This window comes from Varroa jacobsoni, unplaced genomic scaffold, assembly GCF_002532875.2.
Source record: "Varroa jacobsoni isolate VJ856 unplaced genomic scaffold, vjacob_1.0 scaffold_1050, whole genome shotgun sequence".
In the NCBI taxonomy this organism is placed as follows: Eukaryota; Metazoa; Arthropoda; class Arachnida; order Mesostigmata; family Varroidae; genus Varroa; species Varroa jacobsoni.
In genome coordinates this window covers 169,148-182,774 of record NW_019213952.1, presented here as the reverse complement: position 1 = coordinate 182,774, position 13,627 = coordinate 169,148, and the positions used below count along the sequence as shown (strand labels likewise).

The 13,627-nt window shown below is 42.3% G+C and overlaps 1 protein-coding gene across 1 annotated transcript in view; it reads left to right on the top strand.

The window, feature by feature from the left end:
- Positions 1–13,627, top strand: part of LOC111266083 (uncharacterized) — a 30,328-nt gene continuing 16,701 nt past the window's right edge. The window contains exons 1-2 of the mRNA XM_022843241.2: positions 1–3,281; positions 6,096–6,279. Coding sequence (XP_022698976.2) covers positions 1,151–3,281; positions 6,096–6,279 — 2,315 coding nt within the window. The 5' untranslated portion in view covers positions 1–1,150. The remainder of the gene's footprint in view (positions 3,282–6,095; positions 6,280–13,627) is intronic.

Here is a 13,627-nt window from a genome sequence, read left to right as displayed (position 1 = left end):
ATGATTGTTGTCGTTGTCGTCGTCGTTGTTGTTGATGACGTCGTTGTTGTTACTGACGCCGCCCAGGGAAAGGAGAGCTGATCGTACTTTCTGCAGTGTCCGCGGCAGCAGCAGCAGCGACGCTTGCGCTTGGTATCGAAACGAGGCGGTACAAGTAATGCAGCGGCCAGCATCGCTAGCGATAGCGGCGGCAATAACAAACTGTTAACTTCCAGAATTCGGAAGGGAATTTTGCTAGCGCGCGGACGCGCTGTCTCTTCGATGCTATCTGGTACGAACGCCAACCAGTCAGCCCACGAGATATGCGTGTGCAGTAAAGGACTCTAAAGCGGAAAAATAGGTGACGATAGGCACATCGACAGCGATTCGAAAAAATTATTCGAACAAAAAAATGTTTTTAGTAGGATTTTCCATCAGAGATGTCAATCGCTTACAAAGTGTATAAAATCGGTACATGGATACCCCTCTGGCTGACAACATATCGCACGGGCGCGTGCAGCGGCCGTCCGTTCTATCGAGAGAACTCGTGCAATCTATGGAAATGTGCATGACCAGGTTTAGCCTATAGTGACGCACGAACGAATCCTTAAGATGAATAGTTTTTATCTGTGTAAGTAAAACTGGCCAATGGAAACTCGGCTCGCTGCTGCACAGCGTAAATTCGTGAACTTATTCGATCGGAATGTACTATCACATTACTGCGTTATCGAGTCGTCCAATCCATGAGAAGTTTTATGCTGCCCATAGACCACTCTTTATAACAATGCTTCCTATGTGTGTCAATTTCGTACAATTATATTTACAACGATTTGTACTACAACAGGTGTGATGTGGACAAAAGTGGAACAAAGGCCAAAAAAAGTAGTTTTGACGGGAACGGCCATTTCGACCGGCAATCTCAATGGGTGGTACTCTATACAGTTTGTGCGACAGGTTTCGTGATTCGATGGATTAGCACTATAAAGGCTATCCCTCCCCTCACCTTGGGAGTGGTGGGAATAATTGGGCATATGCTCCCACACACATTCGGACACCCTGTTTTACTGGATGTATTGAGTTCACTGTAGAGTAACGCAGGGATGCCAGTGCGACGAGCTCGCTTTATTTCGACGACATTTAGTGACAGCATCAGTGAGTCGGCGGCTAAGCTATGCTACGTTTCAAGTTTAAGGAGATTTTCCGTCATGGATCGAAGGACGTATCTCCAACAGTTCGCCGAGATCGTTCGCGAAGTGAAGAACGGGCCAGAAATCCGGCCTGCAAAATGTTACCTGGTGCCTTTCCTTCGGAGTGCTTGAGTAACGGAAGTGCCGGCGGAAGCAGGACCGTAGCTGTGAGAATACAAAGAAATCAAAGTGAGTTTAGTAACAAAGACCACAGCCAATGTTCGTCGCCTAGTGGAATTAAGTCCCCCCTTTTACAGTGTACTGAAAAGCTGGATTGTATGCGCTCCGAACAGTCGAAAGAAGATAAAGGTAACGGATGTGATACAGCTGAAATGACTTTCTTATCGGACAAAAAGTCAACCGATGATAATCTTAGCATCGGCACGTACATCCTACCCAGCCGAAGGCAAAAGGAATCAGAAAAAGGTGCTGCTAAGGACAATAACGGTCGACGACGCCAGGACACTAATGGTAGCCTCAATAGCGGGCCACCCGGGAGCCCCATTAGCGATCGCGATGAATCTTATTGCTATGAACCATCATCAGCAGCAAATGGAGGCTCCAAAAAAGTTGATGAATCAAAGGCGCCTCCGTCTGCCACAATTACGCCCGCGCCCGGCCTGCCGGCACGCAGTATCTCTGCCGACTCGAATCGAAAGAATAGCTCAAAAGCAAACTGTCACAGCGATGAGTCGCTTTTACCGATGAGCTGTAAGCAACGGCAGGATATTCACGCTATCCAGATTCCGCTAGTGACCCAACGAGCGAACCAAGAACGGCGAAAAGCCAAGGAAAAGGAAGATAAAAAAAAAAACAATTTTTTCAAAGAAATTGCACAACGTCTTAAAGAGCGCACGATTAGTAAGCGAAACCATGGAAGCCTGACGTTAACGAGGCACCGAAAACGGAACGGCTCGATTGGGTGTGAGTCGACGAAGTCGATAGCGTTCACGCGGCCTCTACTGCACGAAGTTTTCGTTAATGAGTCGCGGAGGGTGGCGGGAGAAGCGGGGGCAGCGGCGGCCTGTGGCAGCGACAGCGGTATGCACACACCCCATAGCTTTAGTGACAGTCACCTCGATCAGCATAATGATGATTCCGTCTATAGTCACCGCTTTTGCACTTCCGCCGACTCGATATCGGACGTTTCTAGTCATGATGAGGGGCTGGCACGTTGTCAGGACAACCGCCATGGAACAAGTCTCAATCTCGAATCTGAGACCGCGTCTCCCCATAATGGCTTGCCACTACAGAGAAATAGCCAATATAATCCGAACTATGAGAGCGTATATAAAACGCGTAGCCTAGAAACTATCGTTGGTTTCCCACAGCGACGTCTCGGTGTCGATCGAAAACACTACTCAGAAATTCCTACTTTATTAGAAGGTCTCATCCTAGGCGGAATTCCCTCGCCAGTCGCCGAAGAGCGTACATCAAAATCATCGATATTCATTGATAAAAAGGATCCGTTCGATTTCGGTCGAGATTCGCAAAGTTCTACACCTTACATGGATCCGAATGATGATGACGACGTTTTAGAGAATGACGCCTGGCCAATGATACCTGTTGCAACAACGTTCATAGTGCCAGACACCGTTGATGACACTGTGCTCAACCATCGTCGAACTTCAAATGTCGTGAGATTACTGCCTTCTAACAGACACTCGGCTGGTGAACGCGCACAAAGAACTCGGTCACGTACCCTTGATATATCGAGCCCGTTTAATCCGATTCACGTTGTAGGCACACACAGACCTTCAAGCATGCTTTCGACGGAGGAAAACATGCGAAGGTATCGAGAAATTTTCGGTTCTGTTCCCGCCGTCAACAACATCGTAGGCGGCATCGGGGGGGGAGGAGGAGGAGGAGGAGGAGGAGGAGGAGGAGGAAAACGTACAAGAGCGGGATCAGCAACATCTAATAGTAACAATCGAGCACACCGCTGGCTTAAGTTATTTCCCATGCGTAAGGCCATGTCTGAGGAAACAACTGCAGGTGCTCGTAACTGGGAAGAACTATTTCCTACGAAACTTGGGGTACAACCCCTTACACAGCACAGCGTTCACAGTCCACAGCAGCAGAATCACGGTAGCAGTACGCTCCACAAAACTTCGTGTATGTCGATTAACGTATTTCACTTCTAAAGTTCCATCTTTGCTGTTATTCATCTATCTAATGTCAAGTCTATCTAGCGGTCGTAATATACGGTGTATTTCTTTACCTTATATATATATATATATATATATATATAACGAGCAATCTAAGCTAATAGTCAGACTAGTAGCTAGATTTAGGGTGGTAAACTGAACTCGTTTATTTTACCAGATAGTGTATTAATTAATTAAGCAATTAATAAAACAGTACATAACGTTTTTAGAACTGCCGCGTAAGCCGGCTTAAGACAGCCCAGACGAAGGGTCGCTTATGGGCATAGAGTCAAATTGAGCGGCTCGTTCGAGCTTAGTGAAAAGGTTTGGAATGAATACGCTTTTGCCTTTGCTTCTAAGTTTCTTGCGAAGCTTTTTGAGGTTCGAGGTGGAATCTTATTCGACAACTAGATGATGACCCTGACTTACAGCGTGCCGTATTTCTGATACTTCTTTTCACAGTCCCGTCCTGCTTGGGTTGCACAGCGCTTGAGTCCTTGAGGGGAGTGTCCTAAATGGTTGCCCTTGAATTACGGTCGTTTCTAGCCGCATACAGGACAGCAATGGTCCCGTTCAGCAGTAGAACCCTTTGCCTGAAGCTGTCCGTCCGCTTCATGTCTAGGGCCAGCTAGTATTATTTCTACTTGTTAAAGGGAAACGAATACACCTAAGACGAACCGCAGTTGTCGTTATGTAACTGAGTAAATATCGCTATGGAACCCACGGAATTTCCTCGTTGTAATACAGTCCATCATTGACGGATATTTATAGGCAAACATATGCTGAATGTTAAAATTTCTGCTGCGGTTCCTATGCTACGGGGTCATAATGTATATTGTCAATGTAAAGCACTCTAACAAATAAACAAACATTGACATATTGTAACGAACAAAATGCACATTGTTTTTTTCACGACAGTTGGGCATTAGAAATTCCTTTTCTTTTCAATAAATTAATCTGGTGTTATTACTGGTATTGTTAGTGGTGGAAGAAAATCACGAACGCAGATGGGAGGCTAGGACAGGTCCACCGGCAATTGGGTACACACGTAAAGCTGTCAGGTTTAACCTAGAAATTTACACTCAATTGAAAGAGTATAATGTCGTCTGATCGTCAAATTGGCGCTGGAAAGCGACGAAGACTTAGACTAGTTTGTCCAATCCGACTACATTGAATAGAATGGTATTAATTTCTATGTGCCGAATATAATTTAATCGCTTATATATCACTCATTTTATTAACGTTGTAGGTGCTTTTTTTCTGTAGCAGGAGTCCTGGGGACTACAGTTCAGTCCTTATCAGCTGTATGTCCTTATATTAGTTGTGCGGGCGACGAGTGTCCATTTATCTCTATCGTACTTCGAGAAAAACTGTTCAAACCGTTGTTGGACATTGGGGCAGCGTCGCCGTAGCAATAATTGAAAGTCGCCATTCTGGTCTAGTCCAATGAGCTCAACTCACCCGGCACGATTAAAAGTGGCAGTAAGTTTCAGGCGCGAATAGCTTTGCGACCGCTACCGTTGCGCCTTACGATGATCGCCATTGCCTTTCTAATAGTTGCACTGTTTGTTGTAGCAGCGGCGATAACTATAGTAATGGCGGAATCGCGATAGGCGTTAAACTTGGCCAGCAGTAACTCTGCTACGATCGAACGGATGGCGCTCTGTTTTCTTCCGACTAAAAATCTTGAAAAAGTGACAATTCTGCTGGTTTAAATCGCCCTTTTGTACTCTGTTCCTTAGATGATTAAGTGGATGATTATTCAATCAGTCTGTTTACCCGTTCAGTGCCCGCCGCTGTTGTTGCTGCTGCCACCATTAGTGGCAGCAGCGGTGGCTAAGAGGCGTGTACCTGTCGTTTTATATTCCTGAACGTTGTTTCCGACTGTCCGATCATTCATCTGTCCTAAGCAATAATAACAGCAACGGCAGCCACAGCACTGAAGCAAACGCTGCTCTCTCGATTGTTGCTATCAACGCCATGGGGGCCGCCTGACGTTGCGCGTCAAATGCAGAGTTGCCGTGAGACGGAACGCCTAAGAAAGCGTGAAAGTTCATATTGTTAACATAGTGCTGCCTTATGGTGCAATGTCGCTGACGTCGTGATGACCTTGAAACAGTTTATTGCATTATTACAACTACTGCTACCACTACCGCAAATACACGCCGCTCAAAATATGGATACCGTATGTAGAAATTATAGGGCGTCTCGGAAAACGACGGTCTTTCACAGCGTAATAACAAGAATAATGATCAGTGACGAATAAGAAACAAAATGTTACATTGTTATTTTCATGTATCGACCAGCGGCGACATATTGTATCCACAGAATCAGACCAATCGATCGGTTTGTAGAAATAGGTAGGCATGCTCAGCATACCTTTCGTGCTGTCGACTGTGTACGAAAATGTACACGAATCTAGGATATGAGTTTGGACGCGGAACGGCCCGCCTTTGTCTGAAGTGCTCTAAATCCCCTGTAAACAAAATCGATATTAAGGAACAATAAAAGCAATCAAAGTAAATACTAACTGAGCGAGACTGGGACAGTTAAAAAGAAGACACTGCTTATTTCCTATCCTGTATCCAATAGGGAAGAACATTTGCTTAGACAGCAGCGGCACCACAAATTGGGTAGTCATAATTCTAATAGACATGAACAATAGGCATTATGAGTTAAAAAGGTCGTTCCTACCATAGGCAGAGTAGGAACACGATTGCGTTACCGTTCTCCATTCGTTAACTAACGTTTTAACGTGTCGTTACTTGCTTCCTAATTACAGATATCCGGGCTCAATTAAACGAACAGCTTAAATGGTTAGATTGCCGAGTTGAATCGCAAACAGGAATTGTTGCCGAACTTCAGGACTATTTCCGCCGAAGGGCCGACGTCGAATTGGAGTACTCCCGCCAGCTCGACAAGCTGGCGAAGCAACTATTGGCCAAGCACAAAAACGAACGACCCAAGTAAGAAAATAACCATAATCGAATGTCCTGATCGAAAACATCCACAGCAATCGATTAAACTAGATCATGGCCGCAAAAAAAAACAAAAGATAGGTTCTAATTTTTGTCTGGAAACGCCCTAGCCAGAAAATCTGAATGAGTCACTTGATAATACTCCAGTGAAACTGGAATCATGTCTATCAAACGTCGACTGTCTATACAGCATACATTATCTTCGGCGACACCTAGCAAGAAGTCTTTAGTCGAAATCTCTGTTCTGAAACCCATTCAAGATAGTCTCTTTACGAAAAATCTACGATTCACTAATCGGCTCTATCGGCGTTCATGTTCATGTTGAACAGTTCGTACCTTATATTATTTAGATAGTTTGTTATCATTGTTCTCGCATTTTAGTACCATGTAAAGTTTGTACTGATGACGGGACTGATTCGAAAAATCGTACTCATAAAAGCCGCTATTTTTCTCTCATAAGTGATTTCCACTTTCCAGGTGTAAATTTTCTTTAGAAGCAATTTATTTTTTATGTTACTGATGGTACCAGGAGCCTTTCTCCCATCCTATTTTTCCGAAAGAACGATCCACAGAGCTGATATACATATCGCGCCTCCATTCGAGGTCCTTTTCAATTCTCGAAACCTGCTGAGTGAGCAAGTCATTGTTACGATGTCGAAACTTCTTCGATTCTCACTTAACGGCGGTCCATATTTGATGATCTGAAGGGGTTCAAATGTGAACGGTCCAGGGGCCATATGTGCCTGGAACGTTCATGTGTCCTGGAGCAGCCAACCCCACACGTATAGTCTTCCTTAAAATACTTCAGTAATTCACGATTGCGCAGCACTTTAGGAAACACGTAGACGAGCTCATTTGTTGCTTCGTTCTTCAATAATAATTGTCTCGATTTTGTTGTCCTTAGGGAACGTTAACCTGACTTCTGCATTATATGCCATGTATTTAAGATCTCGTGAACAATGCGTGACATAGTACGTTTACTCACAACGGATATCTTCGTTAACGTTCTGATCGAGACAGAAGGGTTGCTAGAAACGTACTTTTGGATCGCAGCAATGGAGACTGCACTAGTGGCGGGCTTTCCGTTGTGCTGCACTCGATTCTTTTTAATAGCCTTATGTTAATTTGTGACGTGGATTCGAGATAACCGAAATAACGTATAATCTCGATGACGGTTCATCTAGCTTGTAGAGATTAGATAGTAGCTAACTTTCGTTTAACTCATGAAAACGACGCACCGTTCTTCGACATAGCGAATTTATTGTTTTGTTGTAGAAACAACGGGTTTTCGTCTAATACCAGACTCGGCGGGTAAACGCGTGTGCATTACAACAAACAGCCCTCCAAAAAGTTTCTTTAAAGGGCCCGCGTATAAACACATATGAAAGGCGTCCTTGTAAAAGGACCAAATTCATTTTTTATTTTATTCTTCAAAGGGATTCATATATATATATATAAATCCCTTTGACTAGCCCCATGTAGTACCCAGCTTCGCCATTTGTTTATGCTCTATGTTATTTTCATTCATAAAAAATGATTACTACATGTTCGCATTGAAAAATATTACTTTCTACGTTATCCACAGTATCATGGACATAATGATCGTCTATTAGAGCTTGTCTAACTGACCAGTCAATGTCTGTAAAAATCTAGTTACGGAGGATCTAATAGTACAGTACAACGATGTCAGCAGGCTGAAGCTTGATCGCTAAGCTTGACGATACGTAATCACACAATCTTTCGTCGTTGCCTGATCGATAAGCTTATCAAATTATGAGGAATCAAAATAACGATTCATTTGTATTAAAGATATGAGATTGTTCGCTGTACCGTACAGGAGAGATTAAGACACTGACTAGAACAGCCGAAACATGTCCATAACTGCAAATAGCTTCTTAAACCTAGTTTAAAGCCATTGTAGCCGTAGGGGCTGTAGGAAACTCAGGAATTAATCGCCAGCTCTTATATATAAAAAATACTTACACTAAGGCCCCGGGTGACCCCGGGATACCGCATTGGGATACGTCATCCAGAGCACGGTACATTATCATAGACCACATATTCATGTACGTGTATGCCTCTGTCCATTGACTTCTTAGACGTCATACCACGACTTCCTTCTAGAATCCTCTTATTCCCTCTCTTTTAACAGTATTACAGATTCTTTCGAATAGTCCTCTCATGTTAAATATTACATGCCACTACTTTCTACACCATGCTTATTTATTATAATAAACTCACACTCACATATGGATATATAGATGGCACGCATATTCTTATAAAAAAAGAAAAAAAAAAAGCACATATTGTGTAATCGTGGTTTGGATAATGAGTACCACCGAGAAATTATTTGGCAACGGAAAGGGTCTGCTGCTTATGCTGGTGTCTTGCGCTGTGCGAACCTTTGCAACGACGGTCATCAAGGCCGTATAGACGAATGGCGGCTTAAGCGAAGAGAGAAAAATTGACACCCATGTTCGATGGCCATATTTCGACGTACGGCAATCGCTTGGTTGAGCGGAGTGGCGTTGACTCCCCTTGAGTCCCTGCACAGACAGGAAATCCGATAGAAAGCAAAAGTCCGCCAAAGATATGTGATTATCACGAGATCCTGCGACTGATCCGATACGAGTAATCAAATGAAAAATCAAACAGTCCATATACTATTCCCACGCCTCATCCGCAGTCTGTGTTTGTGGGTGTTTGCGCGAGAGAAAAAGACGATGTACATAAGTGCAATATTTGCTCTTAGAGACGGCGGGATGATTCGAATGTTTGTCATTTATGTCTGTGCATAAATAAACGCTAGCGCTTTCCTTTTTTCTGCTTATCGGTCCGTAAGCCTTCTAATCTATTCCTACTGTCGGCATTGTTTGGCAGCACCGCAGATGGTACTTGGACAATAGCCACTTAGGATCGATTGTTGAGCAACATCGCATACCAGAAAACAGCAGGGAAAAAAATCAAGTAGCACAAACGGGGAGATCGTAGAAGTCGAAGCTACTGATATATACATGCCCATTACGTACCCACTTATAGAACGCGTTTCATCGTAACGAGTCAATTGGCTTGAGAGTAACTCTATGGTAACCGCTCAGTCATACGCCGCTTAGACTGGATATTTTCACTTGTTTTATGAATAATACATAAGAAATAGCTATTAAATTGCAGTTTTAACCAAATAACAAGACTGAACGGCACCTTTACGTCAAATTCGCGACGCAGACGTTATTGTCGGCCGTTGCCGTTAACGGAATGACTTACTTGTTGGCTGCCGATACATCTAAATTTAATACTTAGCTCACTCATGCAGCCAGCAGTCATCAACATGCATAGTAAAAACCATCGTTGAGACGGGTAGAATGTTTCACTATCATAGCTTATCTTATGCGACCCGGACGATAAGTACTAGCTCTATTCTAAACATAAAAAGAAGATCACCTCCAGCGCTAGCAGCTATAGAAATGCACACAGTATGCACAAACGACTTGAACATGTGTGTCTAGACATAAGCCATATTGAACTTAGCCCAGGTGTTAGACAAATTATCAGCCGCATAAGCTTGTTATATTTGTCAATCAGGGTCGTATTGATGTTATCTACGTGGTATGACTTCCGTCGTCGCATAGGTTCGTTAACGCTAGAAGTTTGTTCGTTCCGCTTGTTTTGAAGCATATGCCTGATTAGCTCAATGATAACGACGCTCTTCCATCAGGGCACCTTAGCCCTCGTTGATACCTCCGTCCTACTTGACTACTAAATGACAAAAACCCAGCAAGTGTTTCCTAAAATGTGTATAACCAACTATGGCACAATTGTCGGCTAGAATGGACGAGCGAGCGTTTTTTGTTCTTTTTTTTTTTTGTTTTAGCTCTTCGAATCAATGGGTTATGCACAATTAATGGAACGGCGCTTTATGGAGAAATACTATGTTTTTGTTTGGTATGGTCAAAAACCATTTTCTGTGGTTTCCGCTTTACAGCACTCGACATCGACGACATAAGGCCTATCGCGTATATGCTAGTACAAGATGACGGCATAACATTGAAAGTTTTATAGGCGATTATCGGGCTTGTGTAGTACTAGATTACGATGTGCATTAGAGGCAATTTAGTACTGCTTCTCCCAGCGGCTGCTGCTGCAATGGAGATTAGGGTTGACAAAATAATACTGTTAGTCAGGGACCGAAAAGCTATTTACTCGATACGCATTACAATTTATGATTGTTATTGATATAAGAAATTCGCTTTCGCGTCTATACAGGATGTAAACGTGATCGACCGTTTCAGCTCGCGTTTCTTACCGGTCTCAGCTTGTAAGTAAACATTTGCTTCGATCTATACAAACAATCTTCGGTATTACGCCCAGACATGATCAGTTATCATAATTTGTTTTCGTTCGGAATCACTGCGGATACTTTATGACGAATGAAAGACGCATGACTATTTCCCTGTTCGTTTACCTTTCTAAGCAAAGGAAAGCACATCGAGCGTAAGCAGACGACAAAATGTCGGAGAGCCGAAAGCACAATTTAGAAACATCGAAAAAAGTAGTTGATTTTTCCAAAGTTTGCGATCGATTAAAACGCGTATAGTAGTAGTCGTCGTCTCACAATATTATGCGGGGCCATACATTCATACATAGGGAGCAGTTGGTAAAAAGGTGAATCTAAAATCGTTGCAGTCTTTTTCACATAGATAGATAACGTAAACGCAAAGCCAGTAGTTGTGTATCTGGTGTGTGTTCCACATAACAAACGTGCTGTCTTACATACAACTTGCCACTACACACCATATCGCAGTTCTCAGAACATCCGAAGAAGAATCTCTGCTAGTGAACCGGAAGTATGAAAGTATTTTGTCTGGCTGAAAGTTCGGTCTTAGCCGAAATGAAGATTTGTCTGAACAGTGAGTAAGCCGATGGTCATTCCCGCAGTTAAGTTTTCGATCTACAGTAAGTTTCATACGTCGCTAAAGAATTCAAAACGGCGTGTTGCAAATGACTCTAATCAAGTTTACTCGCTTTTTGCCCTCAGAGAGCTTTCGTCCGACTCTGGTGACACAGGGTTTGCCCTTGCTCTCTTTGTAGGCGACTGCAGAAACAGTAGGCCTAAGTTGATTTTAGCTTCCGAGATGCAGCAAGGAGGAACCAGCTTCATCGAAGGTCTATTGATTAACTGTAGAATCCTCAGAATTTCCCTTTCTTCGGTATAGGACAGAAGCTGTTTCTAGTAGAGCCATATTGGACCGTGGCTAGTATGTTTAATTCGCATGCTGAATTTGTGCATCGATTTAGGAAAAGATAGGCTTCCTGTTACAAACAATAGCCGATACACACACATGCCTGTTGTGACGAACCGCTCGCTAAAATCTGGCGCATCTATTTCGTACAGCTAGTAAGCTGGACATTTTCTTGTCCTAACTATGAAAATACAATGGCTGTAAAATCATTCGTTAGCTCTTCAAATACACAATGTTGTTGCGCAAGTAGCTTGCTTGTTATCGATTAGACAAAGCTGCCTACCCTCTAATCCCGAAACCTGTGGCAGACATGAATCAACACAACAATATGGCAGAAAATTAAGCAAGTTACCGTATTATAGACGTGTCGATACTACTACCATCATCATAAACGGAAAGCACAAAGACATGCTTAATTTAAATTCATACGACGTAAATAGATGAAATAGTAAACAAATGCCAAAAACTTGAAGTACGTATATTCAATCCCATTATTCTGTTTAGAGATAAGGTGGAATAGACAGATAGATAGATAGATAGATAGATAGAAAATTCGTATCTATCTATTTCTTGAAAGCTCCTCGTCATTTTTATCGTTCGATATACAATAAACGCGTGGTACTTGTGCAATTGACAGGGTTTCAATGAGTCGACATGCTACCGCGCGCATTGAGAACGCGATATGATGTCGCTCCTTTGTTGAACTGTATAATCTTCTCCTCATTGTTATGTATTCGTTTTTTTTTTTTCAATAAAGTGCCAGTAAAAGATGTATCCACATAAAAAGATTTCATATCACTCGTAAGCTGTTGCCAAATTACGCCCACACACGGGGTTTTTGTGCCAAGCGCAACCATGTCACGACAAGCGCACGCTGCTTCCTCCATAGCGGAAGACTACCTGTTAATCATTACCATAGAAATACGCCTATCTAGATTATATATGTCGGTAATATTTGACGCGTATATAGCGTCGCATCAGGAGCCGGTAATCGTACTAATTAAACGTATTGCTAGATATCTCCATATTGGAACATCCGGTGAATGATAACATGTAGTGGCCAGTCGCAAAGATAGCACCCACTAAGCTTTACGCTGTATATAGGTCTCGGCTTAATTCTCTCCTATTGACGATGTCAATGCACCCAATGAGTTATCTAGCTGAAATCTAATTACTATTGCTTGAATTTTAGCTAAAAATCAAAATTAATACATATGTAGAATTACAAATAGCGAGCGCTTCAATAGGGATAAATATTTATTGCTACATCAGGTTGTTTATATCTGTACTTTCTATCTAAGCTTAAAGAAAGCCTTGATTTCTAACTAACTTGTAGAGATATGGTTACCGATTGTACGTAAGCAGCCTAGTTGTATCGAGTGTTTTTAATTTGAGATCTTTACCTGTTTTAATAACAGTTTTAACGTGTTAAATAATGGTGTCTTTAGGGAAACTACAATAGTTACTTATAATAACAGTGGTTTGCATATAAATTTTTTACACTCTCCTGTATTTAAACAACAACCGATATTTAAATAACTCTTGTTTGCTTTCCTTTGTCTGTACTGAGGGTGTCATTCCTCCGGAGGTGTTCATCCGATATAGAACTATATATCAATCATTCATCCGAATTACAGCTTCCATTGGGGATCTAAGCAATTAACTAGTCATTTTCCAAGTACCTTTCTTTTTTTTTTAATTAATTTGTAATTTTTCAATAGTGCATTAAGCTATACTGATAAGTGTAAACCTGTTTAGTATACCGCTCAAAGACGCTGCGCATAAAAAATTCGAACGGAAAGGACAGGCCAAAAAGTTAAAAGATGCGAAGGCTCAAACCGGCCAAGCTGGTTCGAAAGACCTGGTTGGCAGCTAATATACCTCCCTTTAAAATGGCCGAAAACCGAAGTATATTAAAAGTAATTCTTTAACTATTTTGATTCCTTTTTAACCCTAAGTCCTATTGAAGATCGCACGGGTCGCCCAGGCCGAAAAATAATTTCAGTTCCGAAAATTTTGCTTCAGAAATTACCGACTTTCTTCCGAAAGCAAGAGTAACGGATGGTAATATTTTGCACGCATCATTCTGTATATAT